The following is a 22585-nucleotide window of genomic DNA, read 5'->3' as shown; positions in this document are numbered from 1 at the left end:
TCAGAAACAAAATGTGAGCACATGCAGAGAACTCGCTAAAGGCTCTCACTAAACGATGTAGGTGTGTACGTGTTACACGGGCACCTCCAGCACAGGTGTCTGAAATAACGTTATCTGCTCCCATCTGCCTTTAAAACTCACAGCTCCGATTGCTAGATATTAGCAAATCATTTTAACGCCATTACGAGAAAAGAAAGAGATGAGCTATAAGGAATCTGCCCAGCCATTAAAACAACTCAAACAAGTTGTTTCCCCCAGTAATCTGGGCATTAAGGGAGTATTTGAACAGTTCCCGGTTTTGCTGGATTTCGGGGCGCTCGTCCATCCCAAAGCTGCCCCTCCATGGCCGGCAGCGAAGCCGGAGCCTCCGGTCCCCGGCACTGGCTCGGGACTGCGGGAGCAGAGCAGCGAGAACCCCGCACTCCGCCGAGGGGGGACCTGCCGCCGCCGTCCCTCCCGCCACCCTGCCCGGCGCGGGCTGCGGCCGTGCCACAATGGGAATAAATCACCCAGCGCCTTCCCTCCCGTCACGGCAGGTGTAATTAAGCAGCCCACCAACAATGCCCATGTGCGGGTGAGGGAACTTGGGTCTAACGACTGAGCTCGCTCCTCATAATAATATTCCGCGTTACTAGGAAATGGTGCGCGCTCCCCCCCGCGCAGCGCTCAGCACGTTTAGGAACTGCTCGAAATTTGGAGGAGTGCTGGCTGAAGCCTGCGCGCTCACCCTGCACGCGTACACCAGGGAACTGCCGCGACAAATACCACGGATGCAAAATCCCAGTCGGCTAAAAAGGTTTAAAATCTCCATCACTGGATAAATAAAGCCTTTCCTTAAACACAGTTTCAAACGCTCGGGGGTACGGCAGTGTAAATAAAGTTAAATTATTCCTACTAACCGAGGAGAACAGCCTGTTTTGTCTCACCTATTGTATCTTTATCACTTCCAACAACAGTTAAAGTAAATTCTCCGCTGGTCTATATGGATTTCCTCATCCGAAGAACCAGCCCATTCAAATCCTTCAAGTGACTAAAGTGTGAAACAAAATGAGTGCCTCTATGCATTGTTGTAAAACTGGTTTGCTATTTTATGTTAAGCCTCTGAAACGCTAAAACATATCCTTATATAGGAACACTGATTAAATGGTTTTCCTTCCAAGTGATGAACTGTTTTAACAGCAACATTGTGGTTATCGCGACCAGAAAGCAATTACTTATTTCACTAGATGTTACTAAGAATAGCGGTGATCAAAATGAACGTAGGAGTGCTGTTAAAGATGTTCAAGAAAGCATCGCTCCATATGACACATATACACAAAATATACATAATTTTAAGCCAAATTACACTTTTAACAAATGTGCTGTTCAGGATTAAATCACTGCTCAGGATTTATTTTTTTTTTTAATCTGCAAAATTAAGATCCATGGAACAAGTTACTCTCTCAAAATCTGTTTCTAAATACAGCCCGGCGTGTAGATCTGCGTATCTGTATGCGCGTGTGAGAGTGCACACATTCGGGGGGGTGCGCGTGTGTGTGTGTGTGCTGTGAGAGAACGTATATATGTGTTCGAGTCTGCCAAGGTAGAAGTGACAGGAACTGTGATTTGTGCTAACTAGCTATTGATCCAGTCAGATCTAGATGTTGTGTACAAGAAACAATAAAAGAGAAGGGACCAGGAAGGATGCTGTGTGCAACTCCATTTAAAAATGGAAAAGAAGGGCCCCAAACAAACCAATTTATGTCCTTGCCTGGGTGAAGCATGGAGAATGCTGATGGGCTTCCTAGAGTCTGCTGTGCATGCTAAACACTCCCGCCTGAAATGAGAGTCTCCTGCGCTGGGCATTAAACATGAACAAAGAGACAAACCGTGGGGGCTAGGATTCACGCTTCAGAAAGCCAAAGCTGGAAAGCCAACCAGAACCGGGGGTAGGAAACTGCCCGGTTTTCCAACCAGCTCCCTTTTGGTTTTCCCAACACCTTTCTTAGCGAAATTACCAAACGCGAGGGACTGCAAAAAGTCAGTCTGTACAACCAGATGTAACAAAAACAATTTCGAACTACACTAGCAGTACCAAAACATCAACTTTCCTAGGCACGAATAATGAGTTTATATTGCATAAATTACGCACGTGTACTTATAGCACATCAAAAAATCGCCTGCGTGCATTCGTACAGCAGATACACGCACGTGCATCTATTGTAATATTCACACACACGGTCAGGCGGCTTGGAAAATATGGCTTTGATAAGATAAAATAGAAACCAATTGAATCTATAATCATCTTTATCTTAAACAGCTTTTATAATAGAGAGCTTTCCATTAAATTTTTTTTCCCCTGAGCTTGGGGAATTATGATGCCCTCTGGACACAGGGAAGGATCAAAAATGACAACTAATGGCGAAATTAAACATCTGTCAACTAAGCAAGTTTTACACCAACAGATCCAGAGCCTTATTTTAAATTGCCTTTCTATTCAAGAAAAAAAATAAATGTTAAGAGCCTTTCCGTGCAGTGTCACACTGCTAAGTAGGCTCTTAATGCAAGCAGGGAAATACCTGGAATCGGAGGGACAGCACCACTAACAAATTTGTGTATTTACAGTTTAGGAAGATCTCTCTAACAGTTTGGGGGAAAGGGCTGGAAGGCTCCGCTGGCATGTGGCTCTGCGGGAGCCCCCTCCTCGGCACCCCATCCCCAGCGGGGCTCTGCGGGAGCCCCCTCCTCGGCACCCCACGCCTGCAGCCCCCCTCTGTGGTACCCCAGGCCCGGGAGCACGGCCGGGGCTCCGCCGGGAGCCCCTCTGCTCAGCACCCCAGGGAGCCCTGCGCCAGCCCACACTGCCACAGCCCTCGGCAGCTGCTCCCCAGGAGGCACGATGGGGACAGGGCTGGTGGCAGAGACCACCACGGGGACAGCCGTCACCTGGGGCCAGCCACGCAGCAGGCACTTCATCCTTGCCACCGGCCACCCTGGCAGGGCCACCAGGCATCCCACCCCGGCACCCACAGCAGTCCCTGCCAGGAGTGGAGTGGATCTGGGGCCAGCATGTACCCAGCATCCCGGGGCCAAAGCCCCGCCACCTCCCCTTCCCCGGGCAGCCCATCATCCCCCCATGGGTCAACACCCGCACGGGACAACTGATACCTTCTTTGCTGGGGTTCGTGGGCTTGGGCTTCTCCCAGGGCACCATGGGCTTGTCCTCCTCCTGCCCCTCCATCAGGGCCTTCTCACCGGGCAGGTACCAGGTGGAGTTGTGCTCCGCCATCAGGGAGTCCAGGTCGATGGTGCTCATGGCACCCTTGACGCCCTCTGAGCAGCAGCTGCCCAGGTCACTGTCCCCGTTCTGCCCCGTGCACTCCCCCTTCTTGCTCTTCAGCCCCAAGGGCTGGTCTTCCGAGATGCTGAACTGCTGCCGCTGGAGCTGGATCTGCGCCTGCAGGATCTCCAGGGGGTGGATCTCGTCCTGGGCCGAGGTGCTCGTGGGGGTCCGCACCTGCTCCATGCCCGGCGTGCCGGGGTGGGCGCCCGCCGTGGTGCTGAGCCCGTAGCTGTCGGGGGTCGAGGTAGACGTACTGAGGAGGCCGAGGGCCAGGGGCTTCTGTCCATTGAGAAGTGCGTGCTCCCCGCGGGGCAGCTTGGGTGAGCCGCCCAGCAGCGGGCTGCGGGTGGGCTTGGAGGCGGCGTTGTCGGAGCTGGAGGACACCTCGTCCTCATTGCCATAGCTGGTGCTGACCTCGTCGGGAAAGTCCACGTGCGGGGAGCTGCCGTCCGACTTGGTCACGCTCTGGATGCCGCTGTCCAGGGAGGACATCAGGTCAGGCTGCTCCCCCAGCAGCAGCTCGCCACCCTTGCCCCAGGAGGGCGAGGTCAGGGGCTTGTCGTGGGGGGTACCCCCGCCCCGCTCCGTGCCCGCACTCCCCGGTGGGCCCCCTGCCGCCGCCGGCACCGCCGGCTGCCCTGGGCTGACACCAGCCCCGCTGCCCTCCGCGGCCGAGAACTTCTCGAAGAAGGTGCCGGGGCTGACGTGCCCGCTGTCCCGTTTCCGGCGGCCCCGCCCCCGCCCGCCGCCCGCCTTCCCCTCACCGCCGGCCGCCGGCTCCAGCGCGTAGCCGGGCGAGAGGCTGCTCTCGGCGGGCAGCAGCGGGGCAGTGCCCGCTGCCTTGCCCGCGCCACCCCCGCCCGCCGGCGGCCCCGCCGGGAAATAGTCTGGGGCGGCAGGCGGCGGCGGGTCAGGCTCGGCCTGGCTGAGCTTGCGCTTGGCCTCAGCCGGGCTCTTCTTGTTGAAGGTGACGTTGAGGTTGGGGGCGCCCAGGCTGGCGATCATGTTCTGGCAGGCGGTGGAGAGGGCGGCCAGGCAGCTCTGCCCAAAGACGTTGTCCTTGCTGGCCGGCTTGCTGAAGGAGCCCAACGAGAGGGCGCCCAGCTTGCTGGCGGTGGGCCGTGGTGGCGGCGGTGGGGGGAACTCGGGTGGGGGTGGCGGGTAGGCACCCGGCGAGGCGCTGAGGGCAGGCGCGGCCCCATGGGCTGCCGGCTGTCGTGCCGCTGCCGCGAAGGGGAAGCCGGGCTGGGCGGCAAAGTCGGCAGGGCCGCGGCGCTCGGCAGGGGCACTGGGCATCGCCACGCCGCCGCCCGGCGACTGCAGCTGCGAGAGGCCGCCCATGGCGGGCGCGAAGGGCGGGTGGACACCGGGTGAGGACAAGGCCTGCGCCGGCCCATCGCCCGCCATTCGCAGTGGCTCCTGCAGCCCCAGGCCGCCGGCACCCGGCCGGAAGAGCACAGCGGCGCCGCCCGGCTGCAGGCCCAGCTCATGGGGGGCAGCCTCGGCCGGCAGCCCTGGAGCCGCCATGCGCCGCGGCAGCAGCTCCCCAGGCGGCGGCGGCCCCGCAAACCAGGCGCTGTCGGGGGCCATGTGCGGCGCTGGCGGGTCGAAGCTGCGGCCGCCGCTGCCGGCCTCCCGCTCGAAGGCGGGCGGGGGCAGGCCGCCGGGCGGGCCCACCTCACCGTGGTGCCCCAGCTGCTGCAGGCTGGGCGGCCGCAGGCGCTGCTGGCTGCGTGAGGCCATCTGCTTCATCACCAGGGCCGCGTTCTGGCGCTGGGCCAGCGCCGGGTGCTCGGGGCCGCCATGCGGCAGCGGCCCCCCAAAGGCTTCGGGTGCCGGCGGGGTGAACTCGCCCGGCAGGCCGGGGTAGGCCGTCGGGGAGAGGTGGCTCTCCATGGCGGGGCCGTGCATGCCGCTGCCCCAGGAGGCGCAGCGCTCGACGCCGGGGTTGCCGGGGAAGTCGAACCGCGGCCTTTTGGCGACGCTCACGTAGGGGGCATCGAAGTGCTGCAGTCTTTGATTTGGTGGCTGTTGCGGAGGAGGGTGCTGCATATTAAACACGGGGTCGGTGTAGGGATGCATATTCCTGTTCTCCAGTCTGTGAATAGGGTATTCAAACTGTGCATGCTGGTTCTGCATTATGGGCCCATTGTCCTGCAGGTTGGGGTTGGGAGCGTTGGCTTCTGTTTGCTGTTGCCTAGGGATGGCTGGCGGGCAGGAGTTCTGTCTGGCCAGCAAGCCCGGCGGCTGCTGCGGCGGCTGCGGTGGCGGCGGCTGCTGCTGCTGCATCAGCGGGTGCCTGGCGCTGGCCCCCGGCTCCAGGCTGGCCGACATCTTCCGCGCCCCCCCGAAGCGCTCGAAGAAGACGCCGTGCTGCTGCGGCGGGTGCGCCTTGGCCACGGCCATGCCCGGTGCCCGGGGCAGGGCGGGCGCCCCCGCGAAGCTGCCGCCCGCCGGCACCTGCCGCCCGCCGCCGTAGTGCGGCAGCTGCCCCTCGGGCTCCGACGGGGAGAAGACGGGCAGCTCGAAGTGGCCGGCGGGGCCGTCGCCGGGGTAATTGTATTCCAGCGAGTCCACGCCGCCCTGCGCGGGGAGCCGCCGCTGCTCCAGGCCGTGGGGCTCGGAGGAGCCGGCCGCCGGCAGCCCGTGGAAGGAGGCGGCGCGGTTGGGGGACTGGTCGAGGGGCAGGCAGGGCGCCGGCACGGCGTGGCTGGAGGCGCCGGCGCTGTGGTGCTGGAAGTCGGGCAGGTTCCCGGGGCGCTGCTGCCCGAAGCCCTCGCCGCCCTGGCTCTCGGCCATGTGCTCGTAGCCGTCGGCGAACGCCGTCTGCCCGCCCAGCGCGCCGCTGTAGCCCAGGAGCCGGCCGCCGTGCACGCAGGAGGCGCCGGGGTCGGGCCCGAAGTTGCCGCCGAAGTGCGGGGGGTGCTGGTGGGGGTGGTGGGCGCCGCCGTGGCCGCCGTGCGGCTGCTGCCCGCCGAAGAAGCCGTGCACCGGCGGCTGCATGCCGCCGCCGTGCAGCTCGGCGGGGCCGCGGCCCGGGAAGCCGTACGCGTCCCCGGCCAGGCTCATGTTCATGCCCAGGAGGGGCGGCTCGCCCAGCGCGCCCAGGGCCGGGTCCACCGCCGCCGCCGCCGGGCCGCCGCCGGGGAAGGCCGGCGCCTTGAAGTGCGCGCTCATGCTCAGTCCGGGCTGGCCGAAGCCCCGCTCCGCCTGCCCGCCGCTCCGGCTGCTGCTCTGCGGCTCGAACTGCTCCAGCCCGAACATCCTGCGCGGCGGCTCCTCAGAAGGGCATGGCCGCTCCGCTCCGCCGCGCCGCTCCGCCGTCCCGCTCCCCGCCGCTCCGGCCGCCCCGCTTACATCCTGCCGCGCCGCCGCACCGCCGGCACCGGCCGCCCGCCCGCGCTCACCCCGGCGGCTCTCCGCCCGCTGCCGCCCGGCGCCGGCCGCGCTGCGCTGCCCGAGAGCCGACGGGGCGGCGCGCCGCCGCTCATAGGCTCCGGCGCTCGGGAGCTGCGCGCCGCATCGCCGGCCCGCCGTGCGCTGCCCGCGGCTCGCAGGGCTCCGGCAGCGGCGGCGGGGCCGGTGCGGGCGGCGGGGCCGGCGCTGCGTGCGGGCGCTGGGAGGGCTGCGCCGCGCTCCCCTGCGCGCTCCCTCGCTCTCACCCGGCGCTGGCGGAGCAGCAACAAGTTTTGCATTTCAGCGATGAATTTCAGCCATCGGGGCTGCGCCAATGAGCGCCGCGCCGCCCGGGGCGGGGCTCGCCGTTAAGGTGGCTCCGCCGCGCCGCCCGGCCCCGCCTGCCCCGCTCCGCTCGCACCGGCCCGTCGCGGGCCGCTCCCCGCGGCACCGCTGCTCCCGGAGCCGCGCGGAGCTCCGGGGGCACCGGGGCCGGAACCGACGCGGCGCGGCCGGTCCCGTACTCCCGGCCCGGCAGCGGCGGGGTGGGAGAAGCAGCGGCTCGGCGGCCCCGCCGTCCCGGCAGCGCAGGCGAACCCCGAGCCGGTCCCCGAGCGACGCGCCCCGTCGGGGCCCCCCGGAGCCGCGCAGGGGAACCGGGCGGGCCAGCGCCCCGCTTGCGCCCAGGCGCTACAGCCGGAGCGGGGATGTCAGAGCCCGGCCTCCGCGGAGGGACAAGCATCCATCAGGTCCGGGGGGGGTGGATTAAGAGCCGCCGTCAGGATAAGGTACTTCAGGTGTCCACGGCTCGCACGTGTCAATAGTTTTAAAAAAAAACAAAAATGAAAATTACTCCCACCAAAAAAAAAAAAAAAAGAGATCTATAAATAAGCGGTCGAGAAGTATTTGTATATGGCAGGAGAGTTTTAAAGGGATTTTTTTCTGCAGGATCAGGATGCCGCGCTGTGATTAAATATTGATTTTGTGTAATTAGTTTTCATGTGAACTATCCTCCTTGCTGATGGCTTGGAGATTTCAGAACTAGAGAAGAAATGGAATTGGACGTGGAAATTATTACTTAGCAAAGTGACAAGGGGGGGTGGGGGGGCGCGGGGCTGGCACCGGGGCAGAAAACGAAGTACGCGAGTCCCGACAGCGGCACAAAGAAATAAAGGGAAAGGCTCGATCGTTCGCTACGGGAACGGAGGGAGAGAGGGAGGCGGCAGGGAGGGAGCCGCCGGCCCCTGCGCCCGTGTCCCGGTTGAACGGCAGCGGCCCGGGCCGACGGCTGCCCGCCCGCACCCAGCGGAGGCCCCGGGACGGGGACGGCTCCGGGGCCCCCCCGCCGGCGCCGCGGGGCAGGGACGGCCCCGGCGCTCCCTGTGCGCCTGCGTGCGCGCCGTCGGAGCCGGCTCTTCCGAACGGGCACAGCGCCCCCTGGCGCCCGCCCCGCCGCGCCCGGGAGCCCCGACGGCGGGCAGGCGGGCCCGGTGGGGCGGGCCGAGGGCCGCGCCCGGCCCCCGCCGCGGGAGGACGGGCACGGGTCCCCGCGGGAGGCCCCGGAGGCCCCGGCGTCGCGGCTCCCCTCCGCCGTGACCCTCCCCGGCCCGTCCTGCCCCCTGGGGACAGGCCCCTCAGGGCCCCCTCCCGCTCCTCGTGCCGCCGCTCCAGGCCCGGGAGCGAGCGCCTTCACCTCGGGGCTGCACGCATCGGGGCAGGGCGGTGATTAACATAATTAACATAATTAACACCACCATCAGCTGGGTCCTCGAGGGGTCCCTGCTCTGGCCCTGCTCACTCCAGAGCACTGCAGAGCTCGCCTCTCCCAGCTCCCCCAGAGCTGCTCTTTCCACACTCAAAACAACTTCGGGTGACTTTAATTTCGGGCCAAAACGGCATCCGATTTAAAACTGGATTATTTAAAAGAAAAAAAAAAAAAAAGGAAAAAAGCTGGATTAATTTTAAGAGTGCCAATCAAAACAGTAAGCGCAACAGAACAAGTAAGAGCATTGTAAACTAAAACAATATTGGCATTTTAATGCCCGTCCTGCCAGTACGGGACCACACAATAGGGCTGAGGGTCTCCGGCTGGTAACTCTGTAACGTGGCAAGGAACGTGGCCAGCCCGCACTGGGACAGATCGGCGAGTGGGCACCCACCTGGGATAAGTAACACCACTTCTGTCTCGGCTAGAATCCACGTTTTGTTGGCGCATCCACTCTAAGGTGGCCTAAAAACATACTTTCTTTATCGACCTGTATGTGATACCACATGCCAGTTGGACAATATACCTGTCAGGAGTATTATTGGAGGTAGTTACTTGCAGTTGCAATTACGGTGGGCTTCATTTGTAATTGACCCTTTTTATCACAGCTTCGTTGTCGCGTTTATATACAGGTACTTCCCTGGGGAAATGGTCAGTTCTCTCCGCACCGTGGATAACGTGAAAGTTGTAACACAAGTGGTGGGGAAGAAAGTTGCTCCTGTCAGGCAGCAAAATTTCTGCTGTGAAGAATTACTTTTGCTGATGTAAAGGGACCTCGGGCCCCTCTGAAACTGCAGCGCTTTCCTAAAGCAGGGACTTGTGCCTTTCACAGATACTCCAGTAATGTTGACTTCCATGGAAGAGACCAAATGCTTCAGAAAAGAGAGTTTTACTGATTTAGAAGGTTTACCTTGCATTTCCTGGAATATTCAGAATCGGTTTGTTCCTCAAGCGGAGCAAGCACGGTCTTTCTGGAAGAGCAGAATGATGCTGTGAAGAAGAATACAATTAGAGGGATGGAGACTTCCTTGCTCCATGGAATGACCATCTCAAATGTTTCTGGGCAAGCGTCAGTCCTCCTCTCTCCTACTTTCTGGTGGAGCTGCAGGTGTCCCTGCCAGGGCCAGCAGCAAGAATTGCCACTGTATTCCCTGGAGGGGTTCAGGGCCAGGCTGGACGGGGCTTGGAGCAACCTGGGCTGGTGGGAGGTGTCCCTGCCCAGGGCAGGGGGTGGGACCGGATGGGCTTTAAGGTCCCTTCAACCCAAACCGTTCTGTGATCCTGTGGTTCTGCAAGCAGCAGCTGACCACTCACTCCTTCCCCGGGCTGCTTCACCAGAAGGCTTTCCTGCTCCTCCACTGCGGGGCTAAGCACCCCTATCTGCCAGGAGCAAATTTTAAGACTGAAAGTTTCAGCACAGTAACTCACCGGCAGCGCTGCCCGGATCCGGCTGCGGCTCGGCAGTAGTATATAACTGGCCGATGACAAATATGGAAATAATATCAGCCTAAATATTTTGACAGTAAAACCAGCGAGTTGATTGAAATGGTAAGGTGCCGTACCAGCCGCAGTGCTCTACAGGCTCGTGGTGTAAGCGTTGGCTGTTAAATGTCGGAAGACGCTTCAACCCTCGGTTTCTAACCGGGAACGTGCTGTGGGCTGAGCCCGCCGCGGGGCTGCCAACCTGCCGTGCACCTCCCGGCCCCCCGTGCGGTGCTGGGGCGTGCGCCGGCGGGAGGGGGTGCCCAGGCCGGGACCCGCACCCGCGGGAGCACGTCGGTCGCAAAGGGTCCCCGTCGCCCTGCCAAGTGGAAGGAAGCTTCTCTCAAAGTGTATGGAGTAGTGAAAAGTATCTTTTACAAAACATATTTTTACTTTCAGTCTTTGGGGTTTGGTCATCTTGGGGGAAGCAGGGAAAGGCATTATTTAAATAGTTGTAGCTGCAGGGGATTATTTTCTAAATTAACAATAGTAATTGCTCCTGCCAAATCCAAAGTTGAGGGGATTCATTTGTTTCGACTCTCAAGACAATAGCACAATTTTGGGTTTCATATTGCAAGCTCTGAAAACCAAATGGTGGGGTTGATGTTTTAAAAAAAAAAAAAAAAAATTAATTCAAACAACATCAATTCATCAGACTTGAATTCAGCTCTTTCCACTGTGCCAGTTTAACTTGCACTGAGAAAAGTTGCTGCTCAGCAAAAAAAAAAAAATTCCTTTTTAACAAAATGAATGCATCATACATAAAACATCACGAACCATACAATTAGTAAGCAAATGTAAGAGTTCAGCTCAGTTCATAATTATTCAGCAAACCTATTCAGAATGATTTTTTTTTTTTTCCTCCCTGCAGCAATCAACTGTGTGGGCTCATTACCACTGAGAATCTAACGAAGAAACCACCACATAAACTGTACAAAACAAGCCCATATGCTAGAAAAACTTTAGCCCAGCTAGCCATTAGCAAGCAGCCTTTTAAACCCTTCCATCCAGCAAAACCACTTCTTACTCTCCTGTGGCGTTTATACCCCCAGCTCTATAAAGATGCCATTTCATTAATATGCCGGGCTTCAGGTATATAAATTTTAGCTACTAAATAACCTCTACAGCGTTGGGAAGCGCGGCCATCTGGAACAATACAAAAAAGCATTTGGTTGCCGCTACACGTCGCGTACCAGCCAAAGTGATGAGCCCCGTCTTTAGAGCACGGGCTCCCAACAGTTACTTTGGGAAAAAAACCTGATAGGTTTTTCTTGGCAGTGATTTCTGCTCCTAGCAGGGATATTCAGTGAAAGGAATTTGAATATTTTGAAGGACAGGTCTCCAAGCCTGGTGGCTGACATTATCGGGAAGGTTTTCAACGTTTCTGCCTTTTCCCTAAGTAGGGAAACTATTGCGTCTCCTCCCGATCAAAATTACAGCGAACACGGTGACTGGACCAACTCAGAAGGGAAATATGTAAAATCCTCAGGCGAGGTTGACAGTGCGGGGAATGCGGAGCAGGATCCCGAGGGAAGGAATTCCTCCAGGGGAGATGCTGTTTGTTTGTGTGCACCTGCTTTAGTTCCCAAGGACGGTAAGGAGTTTTGGGTCCAGAAGTGCTCTTTTCTGGCCCCAGGCAGCACGGGCCGTGCCCACAGCGGCCAGACCAGCTGCGTCACACGGGGGCCGGGGGGTTTGCTCCGGGGACGGTCACACCGCTGGCCTCCAGAGCCGGGCAGCACCGGGAATCGCGCTGAAAGGCGGCGTGTAAAGGTGTCCGGCGATCCGACCTCCTCCAGCACTTCTTGTCCTGCCCTACGGGAATGTCTGGAGGTGACTCCTTTGTAATTGAGAGTAAAGACAATTTCATCTGTACAACCTGATTTGCATTCAGTTTTGGGAAAGTTTGCCTTCCCGATGTAAATATTTCATGCTTAGTTTTGCCAACAATGTTGTTTTCCAGAAAGTTTGAACCAAATTCCTTCAGACACTTGACTGCTTCCCATTTTAAAAAATGCATAACTGAATAATAAGAGTTAAGGGACTAAAACCGTTCCAGTCGTTTCCAGCTGAGATCGGCAGCGATTTCAGAACTCAGCCTTTCACAAGGATTTTCCTCTTTGTTTCTTCTGCGAGGCTGGCTGGTTGGTTGAGCTGCTCTACATCTCTGCAACCTTAAGCTGTGTGTTTTTCCTCTGCGGTTTTTCAGGCACCTCCGTGTGGATCATGACATTTTCACGATATCGGTACGTTTTCCCATTGCCGCGGACAGCTTTTTTTTGCATCAACGAAGTATGTATTGGGTCCCATTTATGTCGGTTCGGTGAAAACTTCTATAGCCAATGGGACGCTTTGGTGTACGTGTTGACCGCATTTAAATTTTTCTAATTTAGATCACTAAAAACCAGGATAGTGCTAAAATAATACAACATTGAGATTGTACGGTTAGTCTTGCGAGGAAACGCTAAAGCCAGTTTCCCAGTCCATGATAATTGTACTACAGCACACCTCTTGGGTGTCCCCCCACCCCGCTTCAAATTCCCATCTCTAAAACACACATCATAGGGTTACACATCTGATTGGAGAGGGGGAAAGAGAAAAGAAATTAGATCATATTTACAGGACAAAAGGATTAGTTTGGCTGCAGGAACCGTAGAAGTTTTATGTTTCCTAAAATAACGCAGAGATAAATAAATAAAAAACGGTACCTCTCTATACGGATAATCAGTATTTAACTCTCCTCGGTATTTTATGACGGAGTTTGCATGATTGACTTTGTTCTGTTGTTTTCTTAAACTTGAGCCAGGTGGGAATTTACTTAAGCTCGGTGGAGCAGGAATGATCTTTGAGCATCTGGGACGTCCAGCTCGCTATGGGTGATGCCAGCAAACCGCTACAGTGAATTCGGTTTTCATCATCTTATAAATTGAACTATAGTGAAAGGAGAGAACCAGAGGCTATTTTGTAAAGTCCTGATGACTTAGTTTTCCCTAAGCGTTACCTTCACGAGAGTGTCCACCTTAGCGCTTCCTTCTTACAGCCTGGAATCCCGTGACACGTTCCGCGCTGCGTTTGCAAGCTCTTCCCTTCTGTCACTCGCAGGACAGGGTCCTTCTGCCCCGGGGAGAGCGGGATGTGCCGGGGGGGCAGCGGGGGCTGTTGCGTGCTGCTGTTTGGCAGGAACTCACCCAGCGTGGACCACATTGGCCTCTCCTGGAGAACCTCCCACGGGGCTGCAAGTGTCTGAGCACTTTTCACCCTCGTCTTACGCCTGCTGAGTGCTGCCCGCGCGCTCCCACCACCAGCACAGCCTTTGGGAACGCTCTCGTTCCCGGTGCTCCCGCGTCCCGACCCCCTGCTCTGGGCTGAAGAGGAAGCTGCACATCCCTGTGGACAAGGCGAACGCTTGAGAACCCGGTGCCCAGAATTCAAAGCCAGTAAGCAAATAAAGATACTCCTGTCTTTATTATTTATCACGTTACCTCACAAGATTTTACAGAACAACTCACATTCTGGAGCCACTGGCGAACCTCACCTCCTAGTCCTGATTTGTCCAGTTTAAAAAAAGAAAAGTGCCTCTGCCCACGCGAACTGAAGAGCTGTCGGAGCAGCAGCGGGCACTTGGTCCGTCAGCGGGACACGGCGGCAGCGCGGACCCCCGCAGCCACCCCCACCGTGGGCAGGGCTGGGAGCCCAGCAGAGGGGAGCTGCCCGTGCGCCCCCCGGCCAGGGAGCCCAGCTCCACCCGGGCCTTCACGCGGGGCTGGATTTCACCCGCTCCCGCCCGGCATTATTTGCTGTTTCGCCAGGAACGGCTCCGGCGCAGCAGCGACGGGTACCCGCAGCCATCCCTGGCCATCCCTGCGCAGCGCCGGCCACCGCCTCCCCCGCAAACCACCCCTGGCTCCCTGCCACGGGCACAAAGGGTTAAAAAAAAAAAATCTCCTGCCATCCATAACCATCGCTTCTCCGGGATCACATGGCCCCTCAGCATCTCCTACAAAAGGCCTGATTTAATCCTGGCTGCAGACGACTCACATTGTGCTCGCAGACTTCGAGCGATGTCAGGCGATCGGGTTTCCAACTAATATCCAAGGCACAGCCCAAGCACAGAGCAGGAACAAAGGCTTCTTTGTTACTGGGGGAAAAAAAAAAATCCCCTGAAGATATTAGCAGTGCAGTAGAGTTCAAACTGTTAAATGATTCAAATATTATTTAACGAATACATTTGAAACGAGGTCTCACAACCCAGAACACTTTTTAGATCATCGTTTACAAAGAGCCCGCCTCTTCGTTTACTTCTTTATGAAGTCCTTGCTTTCAGGTTTTAATTATAGCCATTTTGCTTCCAGGCTTTTTCAGGGACTTCACTTGTTGGTGTCGCTTGGTTCTTTTTATGATACGGTTTAGCTGGTGACTGCCGGATCTTTCAGAAATCTTCAGAGCCACGCTGCCTTGATTTGCCTTGGACCGCGTTTCTGTGGCCGTAAGAAACAAGGGAGACGGCCGAGAGCCCGTTGCAAAAGAAGCAACAGCATGAGGTACTGTTCCAGAGGGTGCCAAAACCAAGCTTTTAAAATTAGGAAATTTGTTAAATTAGTGTATCAAGATTTTAACTGGGACTGGAGCAGCACTGCAAAGTCCCAATTCAACAGATACCTTGAATTTCTTGTTCAAGTCTCGGATACGCAATTCTAAACCAGAAAGCCATATAATTTTAGAGAGGAAAATTAAAGCAGCAAGGTAGGTGGGGGTTTTAGAAAGAAATATTTCCTCCAGCCTGAGGAAATAACATTTTAAAATTAAATTTGAGTTTGCTGTGCTTATAGCAGAGAGAAATCCACGGCTGCTCTAGGCACGGGAGGCAGGTATTTGACCCAAAGGCGGACACCGGTACGTCTCGGACTGCGCAGGTGCGTGCTGAGATTTGCATTTTGAAGCGTATCTAGGAAAAATGGGAGTAAAGAGCAACAAAGCAGAACACGTATCAAAACCAGCAGGAGAACAAGTAGCAGAAAATAAGGCACAGGGCAACAGCAGAACTACTTCCAGGTTCTGTCAGCAGAGTGCATCGCAAAGCAAAATGTAAAATCCATACCCCACGCCAGCAAATCGCTCCTGTCTCTGTTGCCTGGGGGGGTCGTACACACTAAAATAGCCGCTTGAGGAGCATCTCTGTGGAGGGAAGAGGAGGAACATCATAACCACAACCCACTATTCCAACAGAGGCAGCAGAAGTGTTACAGGACCCTGCCTATACCTGAACTACCAGAATTTCGCTCAAGTTAAATTAAGGGTCCGGCTTGTCCTCACAGAGGCAACGCCTCAGGCGGAAGTCATCGAAAAGACGCCTCCAAAAGCTGGTTTTGACACATTATTCTTTTAAATTATCACCAGTGCCAGAACTCCGTTCTTGGTGTGGTTTGCACACTGAATCCTGCCCGCAGCAGGTGTGGAGAAGGAGAGGCGGCTTTCGAGAGTGACAGCGGGTAAAACAGCCCCGGGGGCTCAGTGCTCACCGTCCTCTGGGTAATAATCTCCATTCCATCTCCCACCCTCCTCAGAGACACCATCTTTTCCTCACATGAAGGGAAATTATCCTTACTTTAGCAAGTTCCTTTAAAATTGTTAACTTCCAGACTAAGTGTGAATAAGGCTGAGTCGAACCTTGCAGGGCCACGCCATGCTCTTGCCAATTAGTTGCTGTTGATTAAAATTCATTTTCCATATAAATTCCAGCTAGTAGGCAGCCTTTCACAAAAAGAGTTACAAAACTACGAAGAAAATATTTTTGTGATGTCCCTATTGAGACATAATTCAATAGAGAAGACTATTGCATTGCACGCACTGAATAAGAAATCTCAGTTACAGCCCCAAGTTTCAGACTTTGCCGTAAAAACCACGGCACCGTCCCAGGCGCATGCGTTCCCAAAAGGAAACCCATAGAAAGATTAATTAATGATAGAGGCATAAATAGTGAATTTGTATGGTATCTGCGCGCTCTCAGCTTTACAGTAGCGATGCGTAAGCCCTGCCGGGGGCCAGGGAGCAGAGCGGCAGGCGGGTCCCCGGGCAGGGGGTGGGAAAGGGGCAGAGCGGGAGAGGAGACGGGAGCACCTCCGAGAGCCTTCCTCGCCCAGCAGCACCGAGCCGTTCATTATCCGTGGCCACCACGCCGCTCGGGATCAACTCCTTTGTGCAGGATCCCAGGACAACCCAAATTTTTTGAAGAATCTTTTTAAAAAAGTAAAATTAAATTTATTTGTCAGATTAATATAAAAGCGCTGATAGCAGCCACTGAGATTTTTGCAGCGGTCGACAAAAGGGTAGCAATCACTGCCACTATGGTTTTTTGTTGTTTATTGAAAAGATTTGTTAAAATAAGAATGTGAAAATGGAAAAAGTCTCTCAAATAATTCTAGTACACTTCCTAAGAAAAAAGACCCTTTCGGAAAAATGTTATTGCTACAAAACCTGAACATATAGAAAATGACAGATTTCTACGTCAGCGGAAACAAAGATATGCCATTAAATTACCCATAGCCTCTCCATAGATCACTTGATCCCAGTCACCAAATCCATATGTTCTTCCCCCCACCCGCCACGTGAGTCACCCATAACGACGTGGGGCACCTTGGTGGGCATCCCGGTACCTGCTGGGAGGCTGCAGAGACAGAGCCGGGCTCTTCCCAGTGGTGCCGACGGGCACAGGCTGCAGCACGGGAGATGCCGATGGGCACAAGGGCAGAGTCCTCACCAGGAAGGTTCCCAGCTGGTGGCCGGTGGGATCCCTGGCCTTGGGGAGATGTCCCCTATCCATGGTGGGACACGGTGCTGGATGACCCGATCTCACTTTGGAGCTGGTCCTGCTCCAAGCAGAGCTGGACCCCTGGGCCGCTGCCTGAAGCATCCAGTGTGTCCATAGATCTTCATGAGCTACCAAAACATCAGCTCCTCTTTCAACTGAGAAAACAAGGACTTGGCTGAGATGGGGTTGTTCGTCTGGGTAGCCACCAGCACTTCAAAACCATCAAAATGAGAAGACATAGGACAAGATGAAATGGCCTCAAGTTGCACCAGGTTTAGATTGGATATTAGGAAAAATTTCTACACCAAAAGGGTCATCGAGCATTGGACCAGGCTGCCCAGGGCAGTGGTGGAGTCGCCATCCCTGGAGGGATTTAAAAGCCGGGCAGACGCGGTGCTGAGGGACGTGGGGTAGTGGTGGGTTTGTCAGTGGTGGGTTGATGGTTGGACTCGATGGTCTGAAAGGTCCCTTCCAACCGAGACAGGCCGATCATTCTGTGAACATCCCGATGTGCCTGGTGGATGTTTGCTGCCGTGCGGCTGGAAAGGGGACAGTCCTTTACTCACGTGACTCTTCGAGCAAAGGCGACCCCAGGACGCCGGGGCTGGCGTAGGGATGCTGTAAAATGAGCAGGACAGCTTCAACTTTCTCAATGCATCATCATTTGCTAAAGCTAATGTTAACTTTGGGAGACACCATCATCTACAAATTAACAGAAAGTGAAAATAAATGGCTGCTTTAGCTAATTGCCCAACGCAAACACTGCATAATAGAGCAAAAGGCACTATAGATAAGGCTTTATTTGAATTTGAAGACTGCGCAACAAACACTTAGTTATTTTTCCTCATCTAGCAGAAGCCACAGAATTACAGCCCGTATTTCATTTTGTCAGCCCTGAGTATTTGGAAATGCCAGAGTCTGTCCCCATGAGATACTTGTTCTTAAAACCTACATCTGAAAGGGGTTTTAACTGTTTTCTAGCAATTAGAAATGTATTATGTGCAGTGAGCTACTATTTCCTGGTTACAGTTTAAATGCTTTTGAGATAAGAAGACGCTCTAATTGACTGAATACTATTTATATTTCTTTCCATTGTGCTAGAAGTTTACGATGCAGTCTCGAAATTGGAACAGCCTGACTTCTGCATGCTCTGACTTCTGATACGAGCACTCGCGGAGAGGGAAAGTTGCACCAAAAATCTAATGTCAGATGTTGTACCCGCACACGTAACGGCTGAAAACACACGAAGGTAAGTCAGAGAAATGGCGAGTAACGTCACCGAGTGGCGTATATATAGATACACCCCCCCTTATTTTCATAATTGTCTATCAACAGATACATTTCGCCCAATTTTATCGGTTTCTTCTTTAAAAAAAAAAAAAAGCACGTTTACTCTTTCAGAAAAAAAATGTTAATGACAATAGAAATTTGGACAAAATAGGTAACGCTTGTTTATTTGTATGAAACATACTGAATCCTGAGACTCTTAAGAGTATCTGTCATATAAGACTGCTTCAGCAGTCAAATTAGGGAAGTGTCTAACGCTTACCTTTAAATCTTACTTCTTTCAGTTGCTGGAAACTCATGGAATATATCGTCTTTGTTCCTACCTCAAATGGAGCAATAGCAATAATATTTTTTACATAAACAGAATAGCACAAATTACAAAAAATATTGTAAATATTGATTCTGCTACCAAGAGCTTCAAATTAAAGACTACTTACTGGTATAAAGTTTCAGGAATCAAATTTTTAAAAAAGAAAGGATATATTGCAATGCAGTGACAAAGTGAATACGTGCTAGCAAATCTCCTGGGGGCGATGCACCGCTGCGTGCTGCTGTGCCCCCGCTGCTTCCAGAAAAGCCACCAGAAAAAAAAAAAAAATTCCATACAAGTCCCTTTTAGGCCACACTTATGTGCAGCCAAGTGATGGATTTAAAAGGTTACTGCTGGAATATGGTTCACAGCAGTCTATTGCAGTGAATAAATATCACGTTTACATATCCATTATAACAAAACTATGTTGCACTTCCACTACTTCACGTTGGTTTGCCATCTGGAAGCTAAACAAGCTGTGTAGTAAAAAAAAAATTTTAAAAAAAATTCGATTTTGCACTTACCAAAAGGAGCCACACAAGTTTCAATTTATAGCAGGCGATTACCAACCTTTGGAGGCAGAAATGTGCCTGCGGAGAGGCGGAGCCGTGCCCGGGCGGGAGGGCAGCTCCCGCGGCCACGAGGGGCTCAGAGAACCCATTTCACACCCTTCAGAGAACCGATTCCACACGGGAGCATCGGTCCAGAGACCAGCCCGCAAACCCGCTCGCAGGAAACTCTTCCCGCCTGCCCTGAGAGCAGACACTGCCCAGAGCCCAGCACGGGTCGGTGGCACCGCTCAGTTCACAGCGTGTGTCAGGCTTTGCGTCATACACTCAGAAACACCCCGAGGAACTGGCGATTCCTTGCTCTGAGCCTTTCACCAACAAAAAACCCCATGTGAACGACGCTGCCCATCACCACCCGCCTGCCCCAGAGGCAGCGGTCAGGGTGTCACCGAGCCCAGACCAGGCAGTGGTGCCCAAGCCTCCCGCCGCCCTCGGCACCGCCGACTCGGGCTCCGACACCCCCCTTGACAAGCTCCTGCTCCCCAGACACCGAGTAGCGGCTTTGAGTCACCCAGACCGAGACAGTCTCCATGCACCGTCTCCTGCCCTGGTGCCACCCTCAAGGAGCTTTATCTAGTGCCAGCTGCAGGTGTCCAACGCCAGAGCGGGGATGGAGGCGCGTGCGTAGAATCATGGAATTGCCCAGGTTGGAAGGGCCCTTTCCGATCACGGAATCCAACCATCAACCTCTGACACAAACCATCACCACACCGTATCTCTAACCATGTCTATCATCTTCCTTCCTACCTGCTATGCAGCCCTTTGACTTTTGTTCGGGTAAAATAAGCATCCTTGCCGCTGACAGACTCGCCGCTGAAAGCAGAACAACAACCCGTCAGTCTGAACTCCCTGCTCCCCCCCGGAGCCCGCCCGCAGCCGCGGCCGCGCCAGACCCCCTCCCTCACACCCACCGCTCTCTGCGGTACCTCTTGGGACTAAACATCCCTGGAAATCGCTTCCAGCATCCCGGAACACACGTCCAGCGTACGACCCCGGTGCTCGGGGGCAACAGCAGCCTCCGCCGCGCTCCGAAGCCCCGGGCCGTTCTCCAGCCGCGCAGCAGCCTCTGCGGCCAGGGCAAACCCGGGCCGGGGACAGGCAGCAAAGCCAGCGCCAGCCACCCCCTCGGCAATAGCTCACGGGTGACAAGTGCTGAGAAGGGGGGGGAATACGGGAGTAAAGCCTTGACAGACAACTCCAAGCAGCGATGCAGATGCCAGTTTAATTCCATCTTTTGTCAGGAAATGCTGAAAACCAGGACCCGAGAGGAAAAGTTAACACTACTGTAAGAACCACAAAAGTACCTTGCAATAAGCAGCCATTACTCTCAAGCCTTCCTGTAATTTATCAGTTATATGCCCAAAGAGAATATCTTTCCTGCCACAATTCTGATCACCTTTTCCTTCCTTCAGCAGTTATTTTTAAGTACTTGAAATAAACACTAGATTGTTACTGAGATGCTCCGTTACAAGAATACGAAGCCAGGGATGGGAGACCAGACCCAGCTTCCGACAGGGCACCAAGGCCAGCTTTTGTCCGGTATGTTCCGAGCGTAAAGTCTCTTCTCATTCCACCCTGCGGCTCTCGCAGCACTTACCGGGGCCTGATCGGGGAGCAAAAGGACCCTGCACTACCTAACAATGCCTATGTATTTTTTTAAAAACTTAAAAATCACGACCGCTTTCTGAAATCCAGCAGCTTCAGCAGACTGGCAGCCCACGGTCCATTTCTAGATTTCTCATCCCATGGGACAAGGGTTTTAATCAGCGCCAGCGAGCTCCTGCTCCTCGTCTTGAGGCCAGCCAGCTCACGGGGAGACACCCCGGATCAGCGAGGCAGGCAGGAAGGGCCGCCCCGGCCGGGCAGAAACACCGGCTCCTCACCAGCCCCTCTCCGCTCCAGCGGTGCGCGTCTGACGGCGGCCGCTCCGCCGCCCTCCTGGCACAGGCCTGGAAGCCACCGCTCTGCGAAGCAAAGGCAGCTGCCAGCGCCCCTTGCAGCGCTGGGCAGGCAGGTGAGAGCAATGATGGAGAGGATGGGACCAGGCTGGGGAGGGACCACCCCCATCAGCGCCCCCGGCACGTCCCAGCCCAGCCCCATCGCCCACCTTCCCTGCGCTGAGCAGCTTCACCTCTCCCACTCCAACACGTCTCTTTATTCTTCCGAGGCCCGCCGCAAGTGCTCTGGTACACAACACAACCAGCCAGTGCGACCTACTTGCAGCTGCCTCTGTTCATTTTATATTACTTCCTCCATTTCTAGTTATTTCTCCAGACGCCTGTTCCGAAGCTTCGCAGTATCACTGACACCAGACTGGGCCTGTGACTGCCCGACTGCTCTCCCACATGCCGTACGTACACAGCCTGTGCTCATAGACCTTAGAACCACAGACCTGCCTCGGTTGGAAGGGACCTTTCAGACCATCGAGTCCAACCATCAGCCTAACACTGACAAACCCACCACTACCCCACGTCCCTCAGCACCGCGTCTGCCCGGCTTTTAGATCCCTCCAGGGATGACGATTCCACCACTGCCCTGGGCAGCCTGGTCCGATGCTCGACAACCCTTTTGGTGGAGAAGTTTTTCCTAATATCTAATCTAAACCTCCCCTGGTGCAACTTGAGGCCGTTTCCTCTTGTCCCATCGCCTGTTCCTTGGGAGCAGAGACCGACCCCCCCCGGCTGCCCCCTCCTTTCAGGGGGTTGTAGGGAGCGAGAAGGTCTCCCCTCGGCCCCCTTTTCTCCAGGCTGAACACCCCCGGCTCCCTCAGCCGCTCCTCACCAGACTTGTGCTCCAGACCCCTCACCAGCTCCATTGCCCTTCCCTGGACCCGCTCCAGCACCTCAGTGTCTTTCCTGTAGTGAGGGGCCCAAAACCGGGCACAAACTTAAGAGGTTTCTCAGACATCCTTGCCGAGAGACCCGCAGATTTACGTGCCACTTCCCAGGCGTTCCACAGGAGCGACTGCTCACCCCTTCAGTCTGGAGGAGCCGAGGTGTTGGAAACCAGCCTTGGCACGGCACAAGGAGTTGTCCATGCCTCCATTCCCTGGTGCTGACCTGGCAGAGCTGCAGCCGCCTCCTTCCACCACCCTGGCTCTCCGACAGCAGGGACATCCTCCCTCCTTTCCTTGCACAGGCAAGAGGCAGCAGCAGCAGCAGCTGTAACACACGGGAACCGCCACAGCTGCTGCAGACCACGAGCATCAAACACAAGCGTCTGCAAAACCACCAGCCTGGCACGTTAAGGTCGGCAGTCAGAATCCACCACAAAAGCAAAACATCTCCCTACTCCGGATCGTGGCAGTGCTCCAGCTCAGGAAGTCCTGCTCTGCTTGAAATGCTAAAACGCCACAAAAATCCAAACAAGCCCTTCCCTCCCCCGGACGGCTAACGATCAGACACAGGTTTGAGCTCACAACCGCTGCAGCGCATCCTCAGAGGGTTCCAACCTCCTCACACAGCTCCATACAGCTAAACACCAGCTCACTGGCAAACTGCAAAAACTAATACCTAAGAAAAGAGACAGAGCATTTTATGATCAAATTTATTTAATTAAATCTCATTGACTGTTTTACTGTAGGTCACACCAGAGACTGCCAAAGTGAACTAAACATTTACATTCACTACAAGATTCTCTCAAATTT

General features: G+C 55.2%; 2 protein-coding genes across 5 annotated transcripts in view; both read right to left on the bottom strand.

Moving 5' to 3' along the window:
• Positions 1-6730, bottom strand: part of MN1 (MN1 proto-oncogene, transcriptional regulator) — a 111019-nt gene extending 104289 nt beyond the window's left edge. For all 4 annotated transcript variants that reach the window (XM_054219701.1, XM_054219702.1, XM_054219705.1 and 1 more), the window contains exon 1: positions 3148-6730. In XM_054219701.1, coding sequence (XP_054075676.1) covers positions 3148-6586 — 3439 coding nt within the window. In that variant the 5' untranslated portion in view covers positions 6587-6730. The remainder of the gene's footprint in view (positions 1-3147) is intronic.
• A 5948-nt stretch (positions 6731-12678) lies between these two features.
• Positions 12679-19471, bottom strand: LOC128917138 (uncharacterized). The gene is made up of 6 exons (XM_054219785.1): positions 19340-19471; positions 16619-16777; positions 16083-16199; positions 15064-15140; positions 14004-14103; positions 12679-13352 (listed from the first exon to the last, which is right to left on the bottom strand). Exons 1-6 carry the CDS (start codon positions 19469-19471, stop codon positions 12969-12971), a joined length of 969 nt encoding a protein of 322 aa, XP_054075760.1. The 3' UTR covers positions 12679-12968.
• Positions 19472-22585: the final 3114 nt, after the last annotated feature.

Source organism: Rissa tridactyla, chromosome 13, assembly GCF_028500815.1.
Source record: "Rissa tridactyla isolate bRisTri1 chromosome 13, bRisTri1.patW.cur.20221130, whole genome shotgun sequence".
In the NCBI taxonomy this organism is placed as follows: Eukaryota; Metazoa; Chordata; class Aves; order Charadriiformes; family Laridae; genus Rissa; species Rissa tridactyla.
Note: the sequence above shows the minus strand (reverse complement) of the source record. Positions and strands in the feature narration are given on the sequence as shown.